At 37.6% G+C, this 25,725-nt stretch overlaps 5 protein-coding genes across 8 annotated transcripts; 4 read left to right on the forward strand and 1 right to left on the reverse strand.

The window, feature by feature from the left end:
- Positions 1-2,039: 2,039 nt before the first annotated feature.
- GAUT13 (galacturonosyltransferase 13) lies at positions 2,040-8,844 on the forward strand. 2 transcript variants are annotated; one of them, XM_021950145.2, is made up of 6 exons: positions 2,040-2,692; positions 3,931-3,986; positions 4,126-4,281; positions 4,561-5,151; positions 5,335-5,637; positions 5,914-8,844. In XM_021950145.2, the coding sequence occupies exons 1-6, from the start codon at positions 2,506-2,508 to the stop codon at positions 6,196-6,198; spliced, it is 1,578 nt and encodes a 525-aa protein (XP_021805837.1). In that variant the 5' UTR covers positions 2,040-2,505; the 3' UTR covers positions 6,199-8,844. The 2 variants fall into 2 exon arrangements, with proteins under 2 accessions (XP_021805837.1, XP_021805828.1); XM_021950136.2 differs by having other exon boundaries at positions 2,041-2,716.
- Positions 8,613-11,503, forward strand: MUB1 (membrane-anchored ubiquitin-fold protein 1 precursor). 2 transcript variants are annotated; one of them, XM_021950158.2, is made up of 5 exons: positions 8,613-8,844; positions 9,238-9,442; positions 10,188-10,352; positions 10,948-11,042; positions 11,153-11,503. In XM_021950158.2, the coding sequence occupies exons 2-4, from the start codon at positions 9,310-9,312 to the stop codon at positions 11,001-11,003; spliced, it is 354 nt and encodes a 117-aa protein (XP_021805850.1). In that variant the 5' UTR covers positions 8,613-8,844; positions 9,238-9,309; the 3' UTR covers positions 11,004-11,042; positions 11,153-11,503. The 2 variants fall into 2 exon arrangements, with proteins under 2 accessions (XP_021805850.1, XP_021805858.1); XM_021950166.2 differs by having other exon boundaries at positions 8,614-8,844; positions 9,310-9,442.
- An 855-nt stretch (positions 11,504-12,358) lies between these two features.
- Positions 12,359-16,740, reverse strand: LOC110750340 (uncharacterized). Its single transcript, XM_021950651.2, has 5 exons — positions 16,534-16,740; positions 14,836-16,028; positions 14,493-14,679; positions 13,565-13,647; positions 12,359-12,858 (listed from the first exon to the last, which is right to left on the reverse strand). Exons 2-5 carry the CDS (start codon positions 15,991-15,993, stop codon positions 12,763-12,765), a joined length of 1,524 nt encoding a protein of 507 aa, XP_021806343.1. The 5' UTR covers positions 15,994-16,028; positions 16,534-16,740; the 3' UTR covers positions 12,359-12,762.
- Positions 16,741-17,579: 839 nt separating this feature from the next.
- Positions 17,580-23,076, forward strand: CLPB3 (casein lytic proteinase B3). The gene is made up of 10 exons (XM_021950206.2): positions 17,580-18,088; positions 18,207-18,425; positions 18,901-19,138; positions 19,358-19,553; positions 19,959-20,013; positions 20,089-20,239; positions 20,345-20,653; positions 20,797-21,062; positions 21,346-22,272; positions 22,494-23,076. Exons 1-10 carry the CDS (start codon positions 17,837-17,839, stop codon positions 22,824-22,826), a joined length of 2,946 nt encoding a protein of 981 aa, XP_021805898.2. The 5' UTR covers positions 17,580-17,836; the 3' UTR covers positions 22,827-23,076.
- A 218-nt stretch (positions 23,077-23,294) lies between these two features.
- On the forward strand, positions 23,295-25,259 carry LOC110749816 (uncharacterized). Of its 2 annotated transcripts, none has more exons than XM_021950007.2 (6): positions 23,295-23,447; positions 23,581-23,733; positions 23,818-23,891; positions 24,045-24,124; positions 24,534-24,686; positions 25,092-25,259. In XM_021950007.2, exons 1-6 carry the CDS (start codon positions 23,444-23,446, stop codon positions 25,141-25,143), a joined length of 516 nt encoding a protein of 171 aa, XP_021805699.1. In that variant the 5' UTR covers positions 23,295-23,443; the 3' UTR covers positions 25,144-25,259. The 2 variants fall into 2 exon arrangements, with proteins under 2 accessions (XP_021805699.1, XP_021805708.1); XM_021950016.2 differs by having other exon boundaries at positions 23,446-23,514.
- The last annotated feature ends 466 nt before the right edge of the window (positions 25,260-25,725 follow it).

The following is a 25,725-nucleotide window of genomic DNA, read 5'->3' on the forward strand; positions in this document are numbered from 1 at the left end:
GCTGTTCACAGTCATTCATGACATGCTACACGTAATAACTTTTCCATGTGGCAATCTGTGATTGGATGGGAATAGCAAAATAGTGATATCCTCGTTTCATACAAATTTTTCTCGGGCAATATGACTCAACCGACAGGTTACATTTTCTTTTGGTCTCAAAAATTGACTCAGCACTTGGTCATCTGGGTATGAATGCAAGTTTGGAGGGATGGTACATTGGGTATTCGTAGTAGGTACACCTATGGGCCAACAATAGCCTATAGGTGGTGGGAGCAAATAGGATTACCCTACAATATTAAACACATCCTTTTGTTTTAATTCAGGCTCTCATTTGGTCCTCATTCAGTATTATCAGACAAAATTAGATAGGTGTAATTATTCAATATTTTTGTTTTTGTGAGGGTTCGAACTTAAAACGTTTACAACTTATTTCATACTCACCTTTTTATTATCAGACAATTCGTGCCCGTTTAAACGTCCATTTTACATTTTTCAGCAATTTGGGTGCTGATGCTGACTAAACTGAATTTGCATGCCAAGTTAACAGTCTTTCTACCAAACTAAATTTGCACTAATTTGATTTGGTATAAAAGCTAACCCTAATGTGCCCTAACAACACTACATATATAGTGCAGAAACTATACAAAAAGGTCCCATGACCCACAGGTTACCTAGTTTCCTTCTTTTAGTAATAAATAACTCACCTGCTGCTCCTTTTCTACATCAACCTCTCATATCATAATCTCGTGTGTGGAGGAGGTTGCATTAAGACTTTAGGAAGCTTCTAATGCCAATTACCAAATGGGTTTACTACTTTAATTTCTTGCATTACTTCTTCTAATCATCTTTCTATTATTGCTAAGTGAGAAATCTAATCAAATACGTCATTGACGAGCCGCTATAGTCTACAGATAGCCCCATTAACATTATTCTAAGTAGTGATGTTGTTCTTACTTTATTTGGGAAAGTTTGATTTCCATAATAAGCCAATAAGTTTGCAAAATTGGGAATGGCCGGCGAACGGCACAATTTGATGCCGGAAAACGACAGAGGTGAACAGAAAAAGGCACGAAGCATAGCATGGATTGGTTGGCTGGCCTTTCAAGCATTGAACTTGAAGCCTAATGAAAACTCCAAAATAAATCAAAGTAATGAACTTTGCTTTCAACAGTGACAATAGTCGATGTTGTTGTAGCAAATTAAAAGAGAATGACCTTTTAATATTCTCAAACATGTCATAAAAAACAGAGAAGAAAATGGTTTTTATGCTTGTGCCGGCCACAAGAGTAAACATGAGGCCCACCGTACTAGATAAATAAAGAGTCGTATGATTTTTCATCCTTGTTGTGGTTGTGTTCCAAAACGTATAAGAATATCTCACTTAATAGGTTTGATTGTTCTGTGCATTATTAACGACTTCCATGACATGAAATGTTATGACTTAAGACCCCATGGCAATGACTTTTGTCAAGCTAGATTAACTTGTTCATTCCTTTAATGCATCATCACGCTCTATTGATACATTATACAATCTATCATGAGCGCAAATAATGCTTTTCTTTTTTCTTTTATGCAAGAAGATATATATATATGACTCTTTTGACATGTTTATTGGCGTTCATAGAACAAAACTGAGTAATATAAGCACTATTTTATCTTCAATATTTACCCAAGTAATTTTTTATTATGCCCAAGTAACTATCTTAATCAACCAAAAAATAGAAGAGAAAAAAAACTAAACTTAACCACACAAATTACATATCCTATCTTAAAATGCAAGCCCATAAACGTAGGAGATTTATTTCTAAATTTAGCACCTAATTATCACCCCACTCACTCTCTTCGTCCCCTACCATAACCTCAAAGGTCAAACCCCTCCTCCCCCCCTAATTCTCTCTCTAAGCCCAACACGGTTTTGAGTTTTGACTTAGAAATAAATAAAAATCAACATTGAAATTAAAATTAAATTAAAATTGCTTTCTTTTTTGTAATTAGCAATACTTTATTATTTTCCGGGAAAACGAAATTAGATCGGACTGATCAACCAATCAAAGAGGTCCTCACATACCCGGAATGGAAAACTTTGCACAAAAACTAAAACAAAAGCAAAAACCCAATTTTCTCTCTCTTCATTCCCTCTCTCTCTTTCTGTCTCTCATCACTCTCTCTCTTTGATCCATGCTTCCCGACCCAGAAACCCAAATAGATTGTTTGTTTGAAATCTCGGATTAATTGAAGAGAGAAAAATAAAACCCAGTTGTTGAATCTCCAATGCGGTCTTCCAAAAGACCACAAAGAAGCAAAGATTTGAGCAAGGGCCATAGATCTGAATTAGGCAGCGTTGAATCTCAGAGTGGGTATTGTCGGTGGGGGATTGATATTGGGGTTTGTGGGTTTGGATCTAATGGTGAGGGCATGGGTGGTAGTGGCATTAAGTTGGGGTGGTTTCGGTGCTATAGGTATTGCTAGGGTGTTGAAGAAGAAGGAGGGGCTGCATAGACGACGATGCAGCTTCACTTCTCGCCTAGTATGAGAAGCATAACGATCTCGAGCAGCAATGGGTTTATTGACTTGATGAAGATCAAGGTCGCAGCTCGCCACATCTCTTATCGAACCGTTTTCCACACCATTCTAATCCTCGCTTTCTTATTGCCCTTCGTCTTCATTCTCACTGCTGTTGTTACTCTTGAAGGTGTCAACAAGTGCTCCTCATTTGGTACTCTTTTTATTTATTTCTTCAATTCCCCAATTGCTATCTCAATCCCAAATTATTATTTTTTTGGTTTTGTTCGTGTGTATTGGTTTGTTTATGATATTAATGGATGGATCTTGACTTGCCCATTTCATGTCTATTGTTATTGTTGGCTTGCTTGGATGAACCCGATTGATTGGTTTTGTTAACTGGGTCCATTTGATTCACATCGAAATCTAAATCAAATCAAATTCTGGTTGTTGGGTTTCCACATATTCGATTCCTTTTATTCAGAGTCCGTTAACATTGGAATTCTATGCCATTGCGTTGGATTGGTTATCTAGTTCTGCATTATATCACATATTTGGTTAGATTTGAGTTGGATAAATTGTTTATGGGCATTTAATGTGTTGATTGGTTGGATATGAAGTAAGATTTAAAACATTCTGTATGGTATAGCAAATAAATTGTAACTGATTCGATTAAATCATCATCACCAATTTCATATTTTTAATCCATGCTAAAGCATTTTGTGAATTCAGTTTCTGAACTGGAACCATCTGTTCATATCTTAGGGATATTAGTTATAATTTTGTCTTTCAGTTCATTGCCTTCAGCCATTTGAACTTGGTTGGTCAAATCAGTTTGAGGTATTGTCTTGATTTGTTGATTCAACGTTAATATTTCTTGGTTGATGATAAGATTATGGATTTGTTGTGTTGATATGGTATATCATTATTATGTTGATGTGGTATAACATTATTCTTTGTTTCATTTTAGTTTCTGTCAATATTTAGCGTCTAATAGTTGGATTTTCATTTGTGCTATTTATTCTACAAAAACTAAGTTGGAGAGAGAATAACATGTATTCCTTGGTTAACCAAATCAACAGAATGGCTGCTAAGCTTGACCCCATATTTTTTAAGTGTTCAAGGAATTTCGGAGTAGGTTAGGTATCTCTGATAGTTCAACCCCAAATTTTGAATTCTAGGTGTTTCTTTGCTTTAGATCTTTAAGTTTGTCATCCCTATCAATGGATCTAAGTTCTTCTCTTATTTTTGATACTTTAACCATCTATAAGTATTCCATAATTGATTCTCTGGTTTTATAGAGCATCAAATTTTTTATTTATTTATTTTAATAGTAACATTGTGTTTCTTAGGTCATGGACCACAATTTTTCTGTAACCTCTGATATTGAATTTGTGATTTTATTGTTGCTTTACTCCTGTGCTTCAGATTGTTTAGGTAGGCGTTTGGGACCAAGGCTTCTGGGTAGGGTTGATGATTCAGGGGTAAATAACTTTTTCTCCAGATGCTGTAATTTCTTTATTTTTTTTTCCCGACATTATATTTAAGTTTTGATTTGGGTTAGCAAGTCTATTGAATGATTATCTAAGCTGGATCTTCATGGTTGTGGTGACGGCACTGCAGAGACTGGTTAGAGACTTTTACAAGATTCTAAATCAAGTGAACACTGAAGAAATCCCAGCTGGTCTGAAGCTACCAGATTCATTTAATCAACTTGTTTCTGAAATGAAGAACAACCAGTATGATGCAAGGACCTTTGCTTTCATGTTAAGAGCAATGGTATGTTGTGTGTTATAAGAAACATGGTTTTATTCATGTTTTGTATTGTGCATTATCTTTTTGGGAGTGGTAGTGTTGGAGTTGTTCCTAATGTGGTCATATCACATCTCATTATTGCAGAGAGGTTTTGTGGGAAGGATGGTCTATTTGTGTTTGTGTGTGTGAGAGAGATAGAGAGAGCACCATTAAACCTAACCCCCACTCCCCCCTAAAAGAAAAAAGTAACCCTTGTTAACTGTTGGAACTTTAAGAATAATCTTGTACTTTTTTTGTGTGTAGATGGAAAATTTTGAAAGGGAAATCAGAGAGTCCAAGTTTTCAGAGTTGATGAACAAACACTTTGCGGCAAGTTCTGTACCCAAAGGCATCCACTGTCTGTCTCTACGTTTGACTGATGAATATTCATCCAATGCTCATGCACGCAAACAATTGCCTCCTCCAGAGTTACTGCCATTGCTCTCTGACAACTCTTATCACCACTTTATCCTATCAACTGATAACATTCTGGCTGCTTCAGTTGTTGTTGCTTCTGCTGTCCAGTCATCTCTAAAACCTGAAAAGATAGTCTTCCATATCATTACTGACAAGAAAACCTACGCGGGTATGCACTCATGGTTTGCACTCAACCCTGTCTCCCCGGCTATTGTTGAAGTGAAAGGCGTGCACCAGTTTGATTGGTTAACAAGAGAAAATGTTCCAGTCCTTGAAGCTGTAGAAAATCAAAATGGGATCAGGAATTATTACCATGGGAATCATATTGCAGGGGCTAATCTTAGTGCTACAACTCCACGAACATTTGCATCAAAATTGCAGGCTAGAAGTCCAAAATACATATCCTTACTCAATCATCTTCGTATATATATCCCTGAGGTAACTCCCTTCCCTAAGTTGGAGATGTGGAGTCTTCGATACTTTTGCAATTTTTTATATATGGTTTTTTACAGATGATGCTTAATATTAAAGTGGTTTCTGTTTGTTTGATAATGTTCTATAAGATTTTCTTTTAATTTTGTAATGTCAAAGTGCGTGTGCTGATCATGTATACTGTGACAGCTATTTCCCAACCTTGACAAGGTAGTTTTCCTAGACGATGATGTTGTTATTCAGAAAGACTTATCACCACTTTGGGAAATTGACCTTGGGGGAAAGGTCAATGGAGCTGTCGAAACTTGTAGAGGTGAAGATGAGTGGGTAATGTCGAAGCGGTTCAGGAACTACTTCAATTTTTCCCATCCCCTTGTAGCAAAGAATTTGGACCCTGAAGAATGTGCATGGGCTTATGGGATGAATATTTTTGATCTCAGTACATGGAGAAAAACAAATATAAGAGAAACTTACCATTCCTGGCTGAAAGAGGTAAAGTAGAAGTAGTAAAAGCTTCCCTTACACACGTGGGGTTTTGTTCATCTTTTTCATTTTTTATTGGAATGATAGATCTGGTAAACTTTGCAAATTCAGCAAGGCTCTAATGGTGATGTAAACTCTGCATCATTGGGTTATTTTATTATAATTTTTTCTTTTCCATATTCTTTGAGGTCATTTTCAACCGTATCTTACTTAGTCTTGAAAGTCAGTTATTTGCGCATAGCATATGGATTATTGCAACTTACTTTAATTGATTTTCTTGTGCAGAATCTGAAGTCAAACCTGACAATGTGGAAGCTTGGAACCCTACCACCCGCTTTAATTGCATTTAGAGGTCATGTTCACCCAATTGATCCATCATGGCACATGCTTGGATTGGGTTATCAAAATAAAACCAATCTTGACAGTGTGGCAAGGGCTGCAGTTATCCACTATAATGGTCAGTCAAAACCGTGGTTGCAGATTGGCTTTGAGCATCTTCGGCCATTTTGGACCAAGTATGTCAACTACTCCAATGATTTTGTTAGGAACTGCCACATCTTGGATTCATAGTTGATCATCTGGAGGTGCTAAAAACAGGAGATGGGACAGGAAATGACAAGAGTTATATGGGATTCATGAAGTTTTTTTGCAGCGCAAAATTTTTTCGAGATCTATTTGAGAAGACAAGCAGAAAATTCACCGATAGGGTAGAACTTCCAGGTTCAAGAATCACTTTCATCCCTTGAAATTCTGCAGACAATGACCAGCATCATATTATCACAGCATGAGATTCATTCTTTCATTCTGTAACATAGCAATCTGTCCTCATTTTTTGGTTCGGAGAAGGATAGTATTATTGGTCTTCATGGCTGGGGTTTTGCTTGATTCCTTAGCACATATATCAGAATAAAGTGAAATTCAGATGACAAGTGCCTTATGTCAATACCATCATACTGGTTGGTGTAGGGAAGAGAAAGGCTAGGACAGGTCTTTTGTGAGGCTCTCCCATTAGCCCAGATATGTTTTTTCACTTTCATTTTTTTGCCCTTTAAAAATCTTTTCTTGTCTTCATTTTTGTTAGCACCCATTTCTTCCCCTCTTTATTTGATATCATGATGTTGAACTTTAGGAGTAGGACATGGAGATTGCTCTGTTACAGGTCCCATTGAATTGGGGAGCTGTTTTTAGGTTATATATCGGTATTTGTTTATGTACTGTTCACGAGAGATTTAAAATGTGCAGATAAATTCTTTTTCCTGGATTTTATAGTTAGTCTCATTATATTTCTAAATTCATGTTGTTTTTATGCCCTCTGTATTCATTAGGGTTTAGTACCCTACAAAGTTTGGTATCCTTGATTTCTTGTCGGCCGTCTAGAAGAAGTATAATAACCCTAAAGGATTCAACTCTGGTGGCAACCATCCAAAACGTGTACAATTTATCTGGTCATTTTAACTGTAATTTTTTTGAACCGTTGTGTTTGGCATGGCACTCTTGAAGACTCAGTCTTGACCTTCATCAAAGCTTTGAGAAACATGTCTTTTCAAACTCAAGAAGAGATTCTCTACCCAAATATTTTTCTTTATTAATAAGAGATTCTTTACAAGTGGAATGTTTCTTAGTTGATGATGACAAGAAAGCCATCAACCTACCAATTTGATATTTTGCAAATTGCATTAGACGACCAAATGTGCTAGTTTTCTGATATTTCAATGCGTATGGCGTTTCCTTTTAAGCCACCCGCATTTCCTATTTAATAAAAATTAATTGGCCCACAGTTGATCAGACCCTTTCGGCATTTTGCTTTCCCATAATAAAATATATAAAAAATTTAATTTTTTAAGTGAATGATTAAGGATGCATTGAGTGGCACTTATTGTAATTGTATAAACAATTAATAGATTATTCCAAAGCCTAACAATTCAAATGGAAGAATCTGAGAGGTTCTTGCCTTCTTGGACATACATACATATCATGGTCTCATCTGCCCACCTACCCAATCATACATTGCAGTTGTATTTTGACATGCAGCTCATAAAATTCAGATTTTGCCTCAGTAAATATGGAATTATTACACCCTAGTGTAGTGGTCTGGAGCATTTACTCCCCCAAGTAAGGTTCTGGATTCGAATTCTAACATTCGTGTAGTGTGTGTGCATTTAATATGGTAACTATCGCCAATCTCAATAAGAAAGATCCTCAAAGAAAAAAAGGAATTATACAACCCACAATAAGTCCTCCTAACCTAATTGGTGATTGCTCAAAGGCTCAGAATTCAGATGCTGCAATTTAGTCATAGGGCATGACCCAAAGGCCAAAGGCCAAAGGAGAATGTTGAAGACGGTAATGTTTGTTGTTTGTCTTGTTGTCCTTCCACCAGCCATCAGCCTGTGTGTCGACATAGAGTTGAGATAACTTCAAAATCATAACTTCATTATTGACAGATATATGAGATAACGACCATTCTCCTACTACACCCCCCCCCTTAAATTTTTGGACCACCAATCCATTCTAACTTTTTATTTATTTTTCAAGTTTTTTTTTATTAGTAAACTCTTTTTAAGTGGATTTTTCTACAATGCGAATTTATATGAAATAGGAACACATTTGTCGTGGTTACACGCAGTTTCACCATTTTTTTACTAATGTGTAGGTAAATCACAATTCATTGGATTGTGTTTCCGCTAAATGGGAAATTTTCACACTGAAGATAGAATTGAGTTGGGTCTTAAAAAAAGGTATTATTGGGTCATGAACAATGAACCACAGGCTGGGATGAAGCATGTACGTGTATGTACATGTAAGGTAAGTTGTTGAGTGTCTGATTTACTGTATTGTCACTAATGTGACATTGGAAGTTGGCACTTTAACCCCAAAAAAAGAAAAGGAAATGGAAATAGAAAGACTTTGGAATTGGAAGTTTAGCAAAAGCCAAAGGGTCACACTTTTAAAAGGAGAGAAAATGTGTCCATTTCCATAGCCTTAGGAGATTGCAAGGAGAAGGCAATGGAGTCATTGACCACAGATTTAGAAGACTTTGAAAACTCCGAAACAGCCTCGTTTGTCTCCTGGAACTTCTTACTATTTGATCTCTTCCACTCTGACTTCCCTTATTAATTATACCAAAAATCCCATTTTACTTCTTCTTCGCTTGGATTTCTGAACCACTTGACTGTTCAAAACATACAGAAGGACCCAGATCAGTTTCACAGCCAAGTAAGACAAAACCATCAAAGTTTTCATTTTTCTCTGGTCTTTGCTTTGTGCTTGTTTTAGAGACGACCCAGTTGAGAATTCTTGTAGCTTTTTGGATTCTAATAGCACCCATTTGAAGCTTTGCTGGTTTAACGGATGCTAACAGTTAAATCATAGCTGTTTTTGATTTTCCTCTATGTACTGATTTCAATACTGAATCACAGCTCCTTTTCTTTGCTTGAAAGTTGAAAGCTTTAATCACCATTACAAATATACGCGTCCAGAGTTTAAAGTGTTTCCTTATTTGTCTTAGTCTTTATTCTAAGATTGTTGCAAATTTACGTAGTTTATATTGTTTCCTTGTTTATATTCTCGTTGACCAATTGGAGAATTCGTTATATCGATTGCCTGTAGAAAAACCCGAGACACTGGGATTTTAATTCTTTTGAACAAGTAGAAATCCTTATACTTCTGAACTCTTTGAAGATGGCTGGGGTGCAAGATCAATTGGAGATCAAGTTTCGGTTGACTGATGGATCAGATATTGGCCCCAAAAGTTTTCCTGCTGCTACAAGTGTTGTAACCTTGAAGGAAAGCATTCTTGCGCAATGGCCTAAAGGTTGGTTTTTTCAATTTTCTTTAAAAACCAAAAACTTCTTTGCTTTTTTGTTGGGTGTTTGATTGCAAAACAAATCAGTCTCAGCAAGCTTATATGTAAACGTTGCAGGAGGGACTTGGAATTGGTTAGCGTCAGATCATAGTTCATATCTCTGTTCTATGTTAGATTCTCTGAAGTGATACCTTAACCAGAACAGGATCTCTTAAATAAGTGACTATGGGATAGTCTTCTCAACACTTGATATTGTGAACTTGTGTTGTCTTTGCAGTTCAATTTTTTATTGGCTCTAGGTGTACTTCTTGGTAACTTAGGTGCAATGTTTAGTTGCATTTGCATTACATGTTTATTACCCTTGAGACATTCTAACTGATATCTCCGCTTTCATATGAGCAACCAAGCCAATGGATAAAGACTTAAAAGCACCTTAGAGCTGCTTATGTTACATGGGCTAGTGATTGAGGACATATACCATTCCTTTTACTGGCAGCCTTTTTTAACTGTCTTAGTACTTCTCTCCTACTTGCACTTGGTATCTGAGCCAATTGAGCATGGCTTCAGAGCATTAGATAGAAGCAATGACACTATGAAATCATTGAATCTCAGATTTCTCCATTCTCTTTAATGTTTCTTAATTACCATTAGAATACTGCTTCTTTGTCAAAAAAATTTGGCATGCATGATGAACTTTTGTGACTTGTTTAATGTATTTGAGCTGATTAAGCATAATATTATTGTTTTGAATCAGAGAAGGAGAATGGTCCAAGGACTGTTAAAGATGTCAAGCTAATAAGCGCAGGAAGAATATTGGAGAACAACAGAACAGTTGGGGAGTGCCGAAGTCCATTATGTGATGTCCCTGGTGGAGTTACAACTATGCATGTCGTTGTTCAACCACCTTCATTGGAGAAAGGTAAAAGTATATTCTGAGACTACAGAACCAAAGTTTTCTATGTAAACCACTGTGTGAAACTAGAAATTACCGAAGTTTTATTTTTATGTTTTTGTTTCTGGCTAAAGTCTCAAAGAAGATATAGTCTCTGTTACTTTCTTTTCTTTTGGAAACAACTTACAGGTAAAAAAAGAAACCATGTTTTTTTTCTTCTGCTTTTAACAGTAGGTGTTTTTTTTTTGGCGGGGGTGTTTTTTTTTTTTTGCCAAACTAAGCAGTTTATCTGATTTTTATGTGCTCTTGAATAGAAATCATGTGTATAACATCAAGAAGATTTTTTTTTGTTTCCTCTTTAATGTGTGGTGGTCCTGTTTGAGGGAAATGGAAAAGACTAGGCAATGACAGATTTTGTGAGGTTCACAAATACATGCTGTTGTTGTCACTTATAGTTGTTAGGCCCGCACTTCTTTTATTGGCCACCTCCTGAATAGGAGAAACACCAAAAGAAGGCCCGAATCATCTAACTACATGTCATGAGTCATGACAAATAGAAATTATTTTGTTTTTATGCTTCTACATGATCTATAATTAAATGTGTATCTTTCAACTGTAACAGAAAAGAAACTGATGAGTGAACCGCAGCAGAACAAGTGCGTTTGTGTTATATTATAACTTTTTCTCTTCAGATAGTGGGGATAACATCATTTTTCGGTGGGTGTATATACTTCTATCCCTTTCATTGCTTATCTTCTCTTTTTGCGCCTCTAAACTTCACCGAATCTCAACCTTTATTTTGTATTTCTCTTCATTTTCGACTATAGGTAAAGAGGGTTGGAGCTAGTAATGAAAATGAAGTTGGTAAAATTGCACAGATTGATGCAACTCGGTTGGAATTATGCAGGCTTGCTGTCAAAGGTCACAGTTTGGTGCAGGTCCATCATCATACTCTGTTTGTTGTCAAGTCCATGAGACTATGCTACATCATGCATTCATATCTAATATTTTTATGTAAAGAGTTCTTGTGGTACGGTACCTATCGTATTTATTTTCAAGTTTTACACTTGAAGAAGTTGTTTCGTTCACAATGTAAATTTTTGATGCTATTATCTTGAATCATATTTTGTCAACAAGGAATTGCCAAAGCTCTTGAGAGGTTGGGCTCCAAGTTCCAACAGATTGCTATGCTCCTCAGCTTGGGTCATAAGCAATAGTTTGTTTTAGGAAAAGATCTTAAGAACTAAAGAAGTTTATTATGTAATCCGGCAACGGTGCGGCTATAATGAGGGGGATTGTGTGCGGGGTTTATTTGAGGGGGCTACCTTGCTGGCCATTAGTTTTGGGAGGTAACAAAAGATGGGTTGGGTTAAGGGCTGGTGCCTCTGTCATCTGGTCATCGGCTCCATGTTAAGCCAATAGATTTTGCGCAACATAGATCCTCCACGTTGATACCCTCCAAAGAGAGCAGGCTACAAAAGCTAAACCTAAACCTCCAAAGAAAGAAAGGCTTCTCATTCCTCCAATAAATTGGGCAACCAGGTAACGATTATCAAGAATTGGATGTGCACTAATCTTAACTTGTGAAAGCGTTTGAATGTTTGCAGTTGTTTGATTGTTGAGCCAACATCCCTCCAAGCTATCCAGGAAAAACCCATCAATAATGAAGAAATCTTATAACTAAAATAAAATATCAAACCAAGAAAAACCCATCTTTCAAATTTTTAGTTTTTGTCAAAGCTTGAGTTAATGTTTAGTGGACCAAAATCTGTTGATGTTTTTTGAATTATAAGTTTTTAGGAGTACCCTTTAAGCTTTTGCACGATTAGTTCCTGAGTTGGCTGGAATTTTTAGTTCTTTTTACTCTTTACACTTCACTTGAGCCTTTAAAAAAAATATATGTATATAGTCGCGGAGGAAAATGGCCATAGCAGAAGGGCTTTTATTTTGTTGAAGACTTCTCACTCAAAAAATAAAAAAGGAATATTTATTTGGGAAAGAGAAGCTGCCATATGATGGGGAAATAAAATACATGGATGAAAGCGTCAACTTCAGCCTGGGCAAGCCTCTCATTCATGTTCAATAACAATGATATCCAACTTCAGGATGTACAATGATAAGATCCAAACAGACTGGCTTCCCTTCTATATGTTCTTAATCATTTAAGGTTAGCACTTTCACGGAGAAAAGAAAACTACACGTCTGATTTTGAGAGAATTAAAAGTGACTTTACCACCACCACAACACTCTTCCCAGCCTAATCCGTACAACTGAGCTTCTATTAATATATAGTTAGGAGATTGTAATCCATTATTCCCAAAAAAACAATTTTCATGCTAACATCTTACAACCACCACCACAACACTCTTCCTAGCCTAATCTGTACAACTGAGCTTCCATCACAATCTGGAGATGACGCAAGAAGTCCTACTTATAGTTAGTTCTTGCAGCTAAACTTCCTTCCAACTTGAGGCAACACCTTCAAACAAGACGAGTCCTTCCAAGGACAAAAGCTTCCTTCTTGGGCCACATTCTAACAAAAGTTTAAAACAATTAGACAAATCGATGCAATTAGCAGAGAATGCAATAGTCATCACTGGGCATAACTGATACAGAAAATGTGCACGATGCAAAGTAACACATGCCAATTCATGCACCAACATATAAACAATGTAAAGGCGTGTCAATCTGTGCATACGCCATGTGCATGATGAATGCTGCTTTGGTTAGTAGCTGCTGTGATCTAATGCAGCAGATTTGTGATTGTAATGTTCAACACATCTACAGGGAGAAGAACTGTGTTGCGGATGGCCTCGCTAATTGGAGCTACAATATGGATTTAGGGGTTTGTATGTTTGAGGATGCTCCTGTTTGGATTAGTTCCTTGTTAGCTGATGATTTGTTAGATCTCGTTTGATTTGTTCTGATGTAGGTTAGTTGGTTGTTTTCTGGGGCTTTGCCCGCCTTGTTCATAAAAAATAAAATAAAAAATTCCCCCAGTCCGTTGAAAAAGAAGTCTATGTCAAAATGGGTACTGAAAACTGGACAAAATTGCAATCAACCCCAACAAAATTCTAGTCAGTGTATCACCAGATTGAATGTCAACTAGGGATTGCCGCATTACACCAAATCATTTTCCTACTTTTTTCTAATGGATGGTTTGCTCAACAAATAGTTCGGCTAACAAGATACCCTTGTACCAAGCACACACAGGCAACAAGATATAAAAACAAACTAACCTTCAGCCAGTAGAAAAATCCACGCAAAAGATTTAAAATTCTAGGGCAGTCACTGCTAGCAGCATCAAGCTTTCTTGCTAGGACTGCAAGATTAGAAAACAAATTAATTAGATGTTAAATACAATAAAATTGAAAGAATGCAAAACTGGTAAGTTGTACACACAAGCATCTAAAACAATAAGTTTCAAAGAAACCATGGAAAATGAAACAAAAAAATAGTCATAAAAGAAATCATGTTGGAGAACACTCCCACTCCAAAAAAGATGACCTACATCTCTCTTAAGATAGCAGTCCTCATTAAATGAGCTAGAAAGCAGATGTACACAAAGGCAATGGCATTACACAAACAACAAGGCCTTACACCATCAATCAATTTACATTTTGTGTACACACAATATATTACTGAACTTTTAAGTCATTAATATTTAAACCTAAACCAGGCAATAGAAGTACATATAGTTAAGGCATAAACGCAGCAGGATTGACCCATAATGGGTCCAATCCAACTCTGGGGACCAAATCTAATAGGGCCCCAGTTCATCCCTCAAAAGGTTACAAGGAGGGGCATGACAATTCTAACTCTAGAACTTCCCAATCAACAAGAATCAGAGTTCTATATAATCTAAATATGCATATAGTGTATGAAGCATCTAAATCCTTGTACTTATGGTATTAATATGTAAACAATATAAAATATGAATCTAAAGGAAAGGATCAGACCACATTATATACCCAATGCTCAATTCAGTTCATTTAACATGTATACACGCAGTGGAGCATACAAAATCCTAGACTTCCTAAATATAAGAGAATCAGCAGCCACAAAAAAAGTTCATATTCAGCATACCCCTTATGTACCCAAAAAATGAAGAAGAAAAATGATCAGTTGCACGCATAGGAAAACAAATGCATTTGAAAGAAAACGAACCTATGTGCTGCTTTCGATATGAAGCCCTTAATTTCCCTGACACTGACCTTCGTCGGTTCAGTTGTTTCAAGAGCCTTTTATACTCTTTTTCGTCATAAGGCCGTTTAAGATCCTTCATAAGCCCCTTCCTAAACTGGGTATGACCTGTATCACAAGTTTCAACGCACCATCCACCATCTACGCCCACCTTTTTATTTCAAAGAATTAAAAGTAGAAACAACCATTAAAAAAAATATCAGAAGCCACAAATTAATAGCATGCACATGTGTGCATGTGTGTATGTGTGCACGTGATAGCATAAACTAGAAAAACAAACCAAAGCTGAAACAGGGAAGATGCATACAACTGTAGATGAGGTAAAATACTCATCGCATGGTTCTTTCTTAATTTCTACAGCTGAACTCTCCACATCCTCCTCAAATGCACATGCCACTGGTCCAGCAGTTGTAGGTGTATACACCCACTTTCCACCGTATTTTCTTAGACCATTTAGAACCTCTTGATAGTCCAAGTCTATTTGATCAGACACAGCTCCATGGTTGTGTCCATGCTCGGCCAAATGAGGTCTTTTAACAGGATGCCCCTTTGTCCTACTATCTGCACCTTTCTTATTTACTTTCTTCTTCTTCACACGAGAACTTTTTAAAGTTTCTCGAGTAGTGGGAACCTCTAAATCATGCATTTTATTAGAATGCCCTTTTGTCCTATCGGAAACAGGATCCAGAGCTTCCACTTTTATTTTCTTCTTAACCCCTAAACTCTTTTTATTTGGCAGACCCTCTGAATCTTCCAGAATTCCCCTTGTTTTTTTCCTCATAGCATACCTAACAGTTCTTGGGCTAGCTTTTTTTATTTCAGTCTTCTCTTTCACATGAGATATTGATGTAGGACACGGGTAAATTGTCTTTCTTTTGTAAACCCTAATGGGTTTGACAAATATGTCCTCATCAGATTTTTTCACAGTTTCTGGGGTATCTAAATTGGTCTCGTCTAGTTCCCCATCTTCTTGTTCATACTTTATCTGCTCCAAATTCTCATTCTCTCGACCAACCACCAATACATAGGACTTTCCATCTTCCTTCAGATTTTCCAATAATATCTTATACTGAGGATCCACATCATCATCAAAATCATCCCCATCCACAGACCTACCATTTAGGTTGACATCACCATGATCCATCAACTGAGCATTAGAATGAACATTCCCATCGGCATGAACTATCCACCTAGTGTCATGATAATCTTGACCATCATCACCACCATGCAGATCTAAACCCTCAAGGAACACATTATACTCCTCATCCAGCATTTCATCGTCCACTTGGATGGTATAGTTTCTTCTTTTCTTCGTGGCACTGATCCAGGAATTGGGCTCATAAATCCTATCATTAGCTACGCACTTTCTCTTCCTCCACCTCGCCAGCCTCATGTCATCCTCACAATCTCCCTTATAATCCTTCTTTAAACTGTTAAGCTCTCTTATCCCCTTACAGGGCGCCATTTACCAACAATCAGCACAAAAAACCCTCTTCGCTTCTGTTTCAAAACACGTAGAAACAAAAATTATAAATTGATAATGCAAATATCAGAGCATGCATTGTAACCCACAATTCTGTAATGTCGATCGAACAGAAAAACCCCGTTTGGTTTCTGAGAAAATACAGGAAATGAAAAGCCAGTGACGATCCCAATTCCTACACTTTCTTTGAACAAAATAACAAAAACCCATCATCAGGAAACCTTAAACAAGCAGTAAAGTTTAACACTTGAAGTTTATCACAATAAAAATATATAAAAAGATTTTCCCGGGTTTTCTCAGGAACCAAAAGGAGGTCTTGGGCTGAGAAAATACGGGAAAAATAAAAACAACGAAGATCCCAAGTTTTACACTTTCTTTGAACAAAATAACAAAAACGCATCATCAGTGAGACACAATAAACAAACATTAAAAACAGACTTTAACATTAGCGCAATAAAAAAGTAAATAACTTTCCCGTGTTTTCTCAGGAACCAAAGGGGGTCCTGGGATGATATTTCTTACCTAAACCCCAACGAGGATTCCGTCGAGATCGAGTTTCACAATGAACCATAAGGTAAAGCCAGAAGCATCACTGCACTTCGTGAGCTTTGGGGACTTGAGTCGACTGGCGGAGGCCTCAATAGAAATGACTGATAGTGGGAGTGAAAGAGCAAGAGAGACTGAGACACGGGAGAGAAAGAGAGAATGCAGACTCGGGTTTTAACTTTTGTTATGGGTTATTTCAACCCGGTTGTAACTTGTAACAATAAGATCATTTTGACCATTCACTATCGGACTTCTATTAAGAGTCAAAACTTTCGTTGGCTCACTCATCAGTGGGCTAAGGTCTTGAACTTGGACCCAAGATTATCATCTTCTCATTGAATTTGGACGTTGCAATTATGTGACACTTGAAACAGAATAAAGTTAGTCGGTTAAAGTAGTGTGTCCGTCGTATTTAAAATACGGGAGATATAAAATTAGAGGGAGCATTTTTGCTCACCACTTTAACCATAGGTGTACCCTCACCACCCTCCTCAATGCTTGACACGTGTCCATAGACATAACTATGATTCCATAAATACAAAGCAAAAGTTAACTATGATTATGTCTATGGACACGTGTCAAGCATTGAGGAGGGTGGTGAGGGTACACCTATAGTTAAAGTGGTGAGCAAAAATGCACCCTAAAATTAGATAAGATTAAAACCGAGACTTTTTAATCCAAGCAATTATTTGTGTAGTGTCCGTTTACAATATAAGATTCATTTTTCTTGTTTTATTTTTTCTACTAGGAACGAAGTTTTAAGAGAGTACTTTTTTATGTTCGCTAAATGCGTGACACGTTACTTTTCTTTTCCATCCAAAGCATCTTGTGGGTCCCCATTTCATCAGATCCAGTGATCCGCTGAATTAGGCCACGTGTATGAAGATATTAGAAGAGGCTCACCACACACCGTAGGCCCTAGCGTACGGAACAATTCTCGACGTTTCCGGAAGTCTCGTTAACAAGAAGAGGACAAATTTGTGTCTTTTCTTTTCTTTTCTTTTTGTGAGTATGAGCAACAAATTAAAAAATTAAAAAAATTCGAAATTTGAGCTTCGTTAATCGGTACTTCGCTTCAGTGACAGGAAGTTGCGAGAAGCCTCTTCACCTCACCTCATAAATCTCCACATCTTTTCTCAATTCCCACTCAAAGTTTCTTCTTCCTTCTCCAACATTTCAAGGCAAGCTCCTTTTCCTTTTCTCAATCCGAAAATCCAAACCCACTTCACTCTCACAAACTCCACAACATCAACGATAAGCAGCTTTCCGAGCTCCACCAATGGCGTCCGCGACCTCCTTTGCTTCTGGGGTCGGTCTTCCTCTTCCCCAATCGGTTTCTTCCAAATGGTGCAATAAAGCTGCTATCTTTGCTCGCCCACACCTCTCCCTCAGCTTCCATGCCAGACCCGAATCCTTCAGGGCCTTAACTTCGCGGCAATTGAGCCAAAACGGTGCGTTCCGAACTGGGTTGCGGAGAAATAGTCGGAGTTCGAGGCCTTTGGTTGTGCGCTGCGATGCTTCAACTGGGAGGGTATTGTATATTTTCTTTTTCTCATGTTGTTTAGCTTAACGGACTGTTGGGTTTTTTTTTTTAAATTTTGCTGTAAAAATTATGTATATGACGGGTTTTGGTATTGATGGAGTGACAGATTACACAGCAGGACTTTACAGAAATGGCATGGCAATCGATTGTTTCGTCTCCAGAAGTGGCAAAAGAGAACAAGCATCAGATAGTGGAGACTGAGCATTTGATGAAAGCACTTTTGGAGCAAAAGAATGGCCTTGCTCGTCGCATTTTCTCCAAAGCTGGGATCGACAATACCCGTCTTCTTGAGGCAACTGATAAGTATATTCAACGCCAACCAAAGGTATTTGCCATTGGTGGTCTCTGTAATCCTTAAGCACATAAAGTTAGTTATTTATGACCTTGGCATTGCTTGTCTTACTGTAAAGTTTACTAATTGGGATGGTAAGAGGATAAGTTAAATGTCTTAAACTGCAGTAGATTACTGGCTGAGGATAGATGTGAGCTGCAGATACAACCTTAGATTTTGATCTGTTTGAGATTGCTGTTTCTAGAATTGACCAAGGCTCTCTTATAAATTATAAGCAGGCACCCAAAATATTAGTTATTAATTGATGCACAATCATTTGACATAAAATTATGCTTTTAGAGGCCCTTAAAGAGCATGATGGAAGTGGAGTGACGTTTTCATCATAGTTTTAGACAGCCTATGAGATCCTAATATATGCAGTTGACTGGTTTGGCTAGATCCTAGATACATTCTCTACACTTGTGGAAAACCTGGTTAACTTGTGTCCGTCTCTGTTTAATTAAAACAGGTTCTTGGTGAATCTGCGGGCTCAATGTTAGGACGTGACTTGGAAGCCTTGATTCAACGAGCCAGGGATTACAAGAAAGAGTATGGGGACTCATTCGTCTCTGTGGAGCATTTGGTTCTGGGTTTCACTCAAGATCAACGATTTGGGAAGCAATTATTTAGAGATTTTCAAATATCCAAGCAAACTTTGAAATCTGCTATAGAATCCATACGGGGACGCCAATCAGTTATTGACCAAGGTTGCAATGTGTTTCATTACTTTTTATCATTGTAGAGGATGTTTTTTGTGTATACATGTGCTGCTTGATCGAACAATGCAAAGTGGGGAAACCAAAAGCAGGTTTAGTGTTTAGTGTTCCAGTCTTCTCATGGTGCTTGATAGCAATTTCAGTGTATGATCGTTAGCTGCCTTTTCAATCTATTTGCATGTAAGTCTGACCCTCCATTTTATGTTGCAGATCCCGAAGGAAAATATGAAGCACTTGAAAAGTATGGAAAGGATTTGACAGCTATGGCAAAGGCAGGAAAGCTTGACCCAGTAATAGGAAGAGATGATGAAATACGCAGGTGCATCCAGATTCTCTCCAGAAGAACAAAGAACAACCCGGTGCTGATTGGCGAACCAGGTGTTGGAAAAACTGCAATTTCCGAAGGGTAAGTACCTGGTTGTTTGCCTGTGCGTATGTGTCATTGAGATAGGGATGTCTTTGAACAACTTTTGGTTTTCTGGATACACAGCTAGCCACTTCTAGCTTATCTTATCTGTGATCTTATAGTTATTCTTGTTGTTTCTGGTAGCCGTATTGAACTTCTAAAGCTAGTAAAAGCTTAAAGATTAATCTAATTTTCTTCATATGTTAAGCATTAATGTTATGTTTAACATGATTAATCTTAATACTAGTAGTAATACAGTTGAGTATGAGATGAGTACCGAGTTTTTACACTGGCTTTCATTAATATGGAAAATCAAATTCAGGCTTTATAGATAAGTTTGTTAGGATGCCTCTTAGTGACTTATTTCTTTATTGGGCACATCAATCTAACTCAACTTTTCAACAGGCTTGCTCAAAGAATTGTGCAAGGGGATGTCCCGCAAGCTTTGATGAACCGTAAGGTGTGTGCTCTATCTTGAGTTTGATGCCCCATACCAGGAACTGTGTTTATTTACATGACCTACTTCGCTTGACAGCTAATATCCCTTGACATGGGTTCACTAATTGCTGGGGCAAAATATCGTGGAGAATTTGAGGATAGGCTGAAGGCAGTACTCAGGGAAGTAACAGAATCAGAGGGCCAGATAATCCTTTTTATTGATGAGATCCACACAGTTGTTGGGGCAGGTATTCATTTTCTATTCTCATATTCATATATATTGGCAGAACAAACTTTAATCCTCAATCTTTAGAAAGCATCAGTGGAGGCTTCACCAATTGTTATTTGTTCAGGTGCAACAAATGGTGCAATGGATGCTGGCAATCTCTTAAAACCTATGCTTGGTAGGGGAGAGTTGCGGTGTATAGGTGCAACAACACTGGATGAGTATCGTAAATACATTGAGAAAGATCCAGCATTGGAGCGTCGTTTCCAGCAAGTTTATGTTGATCAGCCTACTGTGGAAGATACCATTTCAATACTCCGGGGACTGCGTGAAAGATATGAGTTGCATCATGGAGTCCGCATTTCTGATGGTGCACTCGTGGAAGCTGCGATTCTCTCAGACCGTTACATTAGTGGGCGATTTTTACCTGACAAAGGTAATACCATCACAATGTATTCAACAACTAAACATTTGAACAATCTCTGCTTCAATTAGAAACTGATCTAAGAAATTATATGCAATTAATATCTTAGCATTTACATGTTACATAGAATGCTAATGTGTGCCCTACAATTGCAGCTATTGACTTAGTTGATGAAGCTGCTGCTAAATTGAAAATGGAAATTACATCAAAGCCCACAGCCCTAGATGAGATCAACCGTTCAGTGTTGAAACTTGAAATGGAGAGACTATCTCTTACAAATGATACAGACAAAGCTTCTAAAGAGAGACTGAACCGCCTTGAGGCTGAGTTGTCTCTCTTAAAAGAGAAACAAGCTGAGCTGGCTGAGCAGTGGGAGCATGAAAAATCAGTCATGACTCGCATTCAGTCAATTAAGGAAGAGGTATGTACCAATACTATACACATGTTTTCCTTATTGTGTTTCTTTTTAATTTAAAGCCCTGTTTCTCTTTCTAATACTGTTTTCTTAGATCAGTCATCATGACATTTTCTTTTTCTTTTTTTTCTAAAAAGAAGAAATCCAATTAGTAATTCAAGTGGGAGGAACATACAAGTTTCCAAGTCAAACAATTACTAATTAATTGGTGAAAATTGAAAATCAGAAGATAATGGGGTAAGCTTTGAACGATGTGGCTAATAAGTAACAAGTCTGTGTTATGTTTCAGATTGACAGGCTAAATCTTGAGATCCAGCAGGCTGAACGAGAGTATGATCTCAACCGGGCTGCTGAGTTGAAGTATGGGAGTCTGAATTCTTTGCAGCGCCAACTTGTTGGTGCAGAAAAAGAGCTAGATGAGTATATGAAGTCTGGGAAGTCCATGCTGAGAGAGGAAGTTACTGGAAATGATATTGCTGAAATAGTCAGCAAGTGGACTGGTATTCCTGTTTCCAAGTTGCAACAATCGGAGATAGAAAAGCTCTTGCACTTGGAGGATGAGCTGCATAAACGTGTTGTGGGTCAGGATCCTGCAGTGAAATCAGTAGCTGAAGCTATTCAGCGGTCTCGAGCAGGTCTCTCAGATCCTCATCGCCCAATTGCTAGTTTCATGTTCATGGGTCCCACTGGTGTTGGGAAGACAGAACTAGCTAAGGCCCTTGCCTCCTACATGTTCAACACTGAAGAAGCACTTGTAAGAATTGATATGAGTGAGTACATGGAAAAGCATGCTGTTTCCAGATTGATAGGAGCTCCACCTGGTTATGTGGGGTATGAGGAGGGAGGACAGCTGACAGAGACTGTTCGCCGGAGGCCATATTCAGTTATTTTGTTTGATGAGATAGAGAAGGCACATTCTGATGTGTTCAATGTGTTCCTTCAAATTTTAGATGATGGGCGAGTGACTGACTCACAGGGTCGCACTGTGAGTTTTACCAACACTGTCATCATCATGACCTCAAATGTGGGTTCACAGTACATACTAAACACTGATGATGACACCATGCCAAAGGACTTGGCTTATGACACTATAAAGAAGCGGGTAATGGAAGCTGCAAGATCAATATTTCGACCTGAGTTCATGAACCGAGTTGATGAGTACATAGTTTTCCAGCCCTTGGACCGCGATCAGATAAGCCGTATTGTCAAGTTACAGGTAATTTCAAAAATTCTTTTTGGCTCAGTTATTTTCCTTGTTGACATGTATATAGATATAATTATGTTCTTCCTAGGATTTGGGATTAAATCTCTTTTAATGATCTCTAAGACAATGTTGATTGGTCAATTTCTCTCTTTTTCCCCTGTTGCTTCCTGCATTACCTTGTTCTGTGGTAGAGCATCATTTTTTGGCTCATAGCTTTTACATGTCCATCGCAGTTGGACCGAGTGCAAAAGAGAATTGCAGACCGCAAGATGAAAATGAAGTTGAGCGATGCAGCTATCCAGCTTCTTGCAAGTCTCGGGTATGATCCAAACTACGGTGCTAGGCCAGTCAAGCGGGTGATACAGCAGTATGTTGAAAATGAGCTTGCCAAGGGCATCTTGAGAGGAGATTTTAGGGAAGAAGACACTGTGTTTGTAGACACAGAGGTTACAGCGTTTTCGAATGGCCAACTCCCCCAGCAAAAGCTATTGTTCAAGAGGCTCGAAACTGTTGATTCAGAATCTCAGGCTGCAGAGGACCAAGAGGCTTTCTCAGAGGCTTTATAGATGCTAACGAAGTTGGGGAGAGATAGTCTGGACAGTCAGGAGATTTCTCTCTTGTATATGGCATAATGTTATGTTACAGAAACTAATAAGCTTCAAAATATGCGTTAATAGTTTGTTCATATCAATATTTCATGTTTCCAAATTCCCATCGTTACCGATTTTGTTAGGCTCTCGACATAATAAGCTGCATTATTGCCTTCACATTGCTTGAATTATTAAGAATAATAAAGATCATGTTTTACTCTGCTTTTCTCTGATGTTGTTTGTTTTGTGTTGCATAACCTGTTTACCTGATCACAGAAAATTTAACCAAAAAGAAGAAAAATAAAACTTTATTTAAAACAAAAAACAACTGCACACGCATGACGTGTCACGTTTGTGCGGTGTTTTTGGGCAACGAACACCGCTTGATTAATTGAGCACGTGACCCACCTTGATCAAGAGCCTTCTTCGTGATGTTTCGATCAAATGCACGTCATCTGGGCCGTTCGATAAAAGCCCATGTGGTCTGTACCGTTGGATTAAACAACCAGTCAGACTGGTATAGTACCGCCAACACTTCCACTCTTGAGAGTGCAGAAAATTGACATTTGAGCAGCAAAAGGAGACGAATTGAAATGGGTAAAGTCCCTTTTGTTTTCTTTCTCGTAGATGATCGATCAATCTGCTATCCTCTAAGAACAATTGGGTAGATGCCAAGTTCTTAAATTTGTTTTTAAAATTTTAATTTTTGTTAATTTTTTATTGTTGGCAGATGGAGGAGAAGAAGTGAAATCAAAAGGAGGGAACTTTGGGGACGTAATGGAAGGAGTGGCTTCAATAGCACTGTTACCATCTGGGGCCATATCAGGCCACTTCATCCACCGCCAAAACTCCATTAGCATTTGCTACGGTCTCTTTGGAACTGGTAATTCCTTTCTATGTTTTCTTTTCATGGTACCCTTTGCGATTTGGATGCTTAGCCATTAATTTCTTTTACCATGTTCGGTAGAGTTGGCATGTGAAAAGGAGTGTAGCAGGGGTGAGGATTATCGTCTGATCAAGCTTGAAATCATAGACTACAATGTATGAGGGATTTTTCATCTTTCTTCTATTGTACTACTTGTACACTATTTATTTACCTTTTCCTCTTTTTTGTTTCATTTTTACCAAAATGGTACGTTGCCTCTCTATAATGTAATTCTCTGTGTGGCCTCTAATGGGTTTTCATTTTGACAGAGAAAGAAAGAAAAGGTTGTGGTTGTAGAGTGTAGAGGCCATGATGCTGCTAGGTTGCAGAGCATTGATCATGCTCATGGGTAACCCATTTTAGATCTATCTTGCTGGTTCTTAATTTATGTTAGATTATTTTGCATATTGTATTTTTGGGTCTTGCCCGTTAGTATATTTGAAGTTACAGATACTTTAGCTTATCTTTTGTTAAAAGTCTTTGCTTTTATAGTCTTGTATCTCTCTGATTTCTACAATGATAGGATAACCTTTGGATGAACCATTGTCTTTCATAACGTGATCAAACTATCATCTAAGATTTTGATATAGCTGAGTCATTTTTCCTTTTCCAAGAATAACCTTTTCTTACAGCCTCACTCCCTTTTTATGTAGTTTCATTTGTGAATTTCTGTTTTCATTTATAATTATTTCTTTCACGATTGATCATTACATGTAGATAACATATTTTGCCTTTTGTTTGCATTCAATGGTAGGCAGTTGGGAAGAGGATGTTGTGGATCTGGTTGAAGAACAGCATGGGAAGGACAAGCTTTTGGTTTCTTTCAACTGTGAGACTCTGAAATCTGATAAAGCAGCAGAAGATCATATCAAACAGTTTATGCCCAAGTTAGCTGGCCTAGATGCTATTGTGTAAGGCCTATTTTTTCTCTTATCCCGTCTCATAACTCTATATGCACAATAACATATGTCAAACAGACCACAGTGTTGGCTTTCCTGCTACAGTATGGTTTTCCAGCACTTTGTATGGAAAGTCCTCTCACCTTTCTTGCCTATTTCCTAGTTCTAGGACTTTCGAGAAACCAGCCACAGTTAGTAGCATGGTTTCCTTGAGGGCTTTTTGGAAGACAATCCAGAGAGAAATTAACTTTGATTGTCTACTTTCTAGTTTAAGGCTTCAACCTAAACTTGTTAAGCCTTGCTCGTGCTTCTCAGGGTTACTTCTGTATTTTTTGTATTAACCCTATGCTGATTTGTCAAATGTTTCAGTTTTTATATGCCTTGTACAAGCCCTTACTGTGAATCTAAATTTTGCAGCAACATTGGTAAGATGACCATTGCTGGGTTGAACTTCGAAGTAGAGGAATGAGCACAGTATATGATCGGATGTATATAATGTACTTCTGTATTTTTCGTTTATGTAATATAGTTGTAATGTGTGACCAACTTGAGACTGATCAAATGTATGTGAGCTCTGTTTGCCAATTTTGCCGGTTTTGAAACCTTGTATCCTGCTGCCTCATCTGTCTCGCATGACCAAGTTAAAACAGAAAGACTGATCATATATAGCATTGATAAATAAAAAAAATCATATATATCATTGTGTTATTAATTTTTTCTTATATGCTTCACACTTGCAAATCAAAACATGGTCTGAGTCTGCGCTATTAGTAGGGAGGTTTTATAGAGGTTGCATAAGTTGAATTAAAAGATCCGATTAATCGTGTGATCTGAAAATCTGATATTGTATTTACAAGTTTTACTCTTCCAACAAATTCTGATTGCCCAGATGCAAATGATATTTAAATGATCAGTATCATGCATTTCCCCTATAGCAACAGAGTTTTAATCACTTTCCCTTCTTTGTATTACGAGTAATTTAAGTCTTTAAACTCCTCTTATCACCGCTCAAAGTCCCCAAAATCACGCATGGAATTTTCTAAGCTGATTC

The sequence above is a fragment of the Prunus avium genome, chromosome 3 (assembly GCF_965620075.1).
Source record: "Prunus avium chromosome 3, drPruAviu1.hap1.1, whole genome shotgun sequence".
Taxonomy (NCBI): domain Eukaryota; kingdom Viridiplantae; phylum Streptophyta; class Magnoliopsida; order Rosales; family Rosaceae; genus Prunus; species Prunus avium.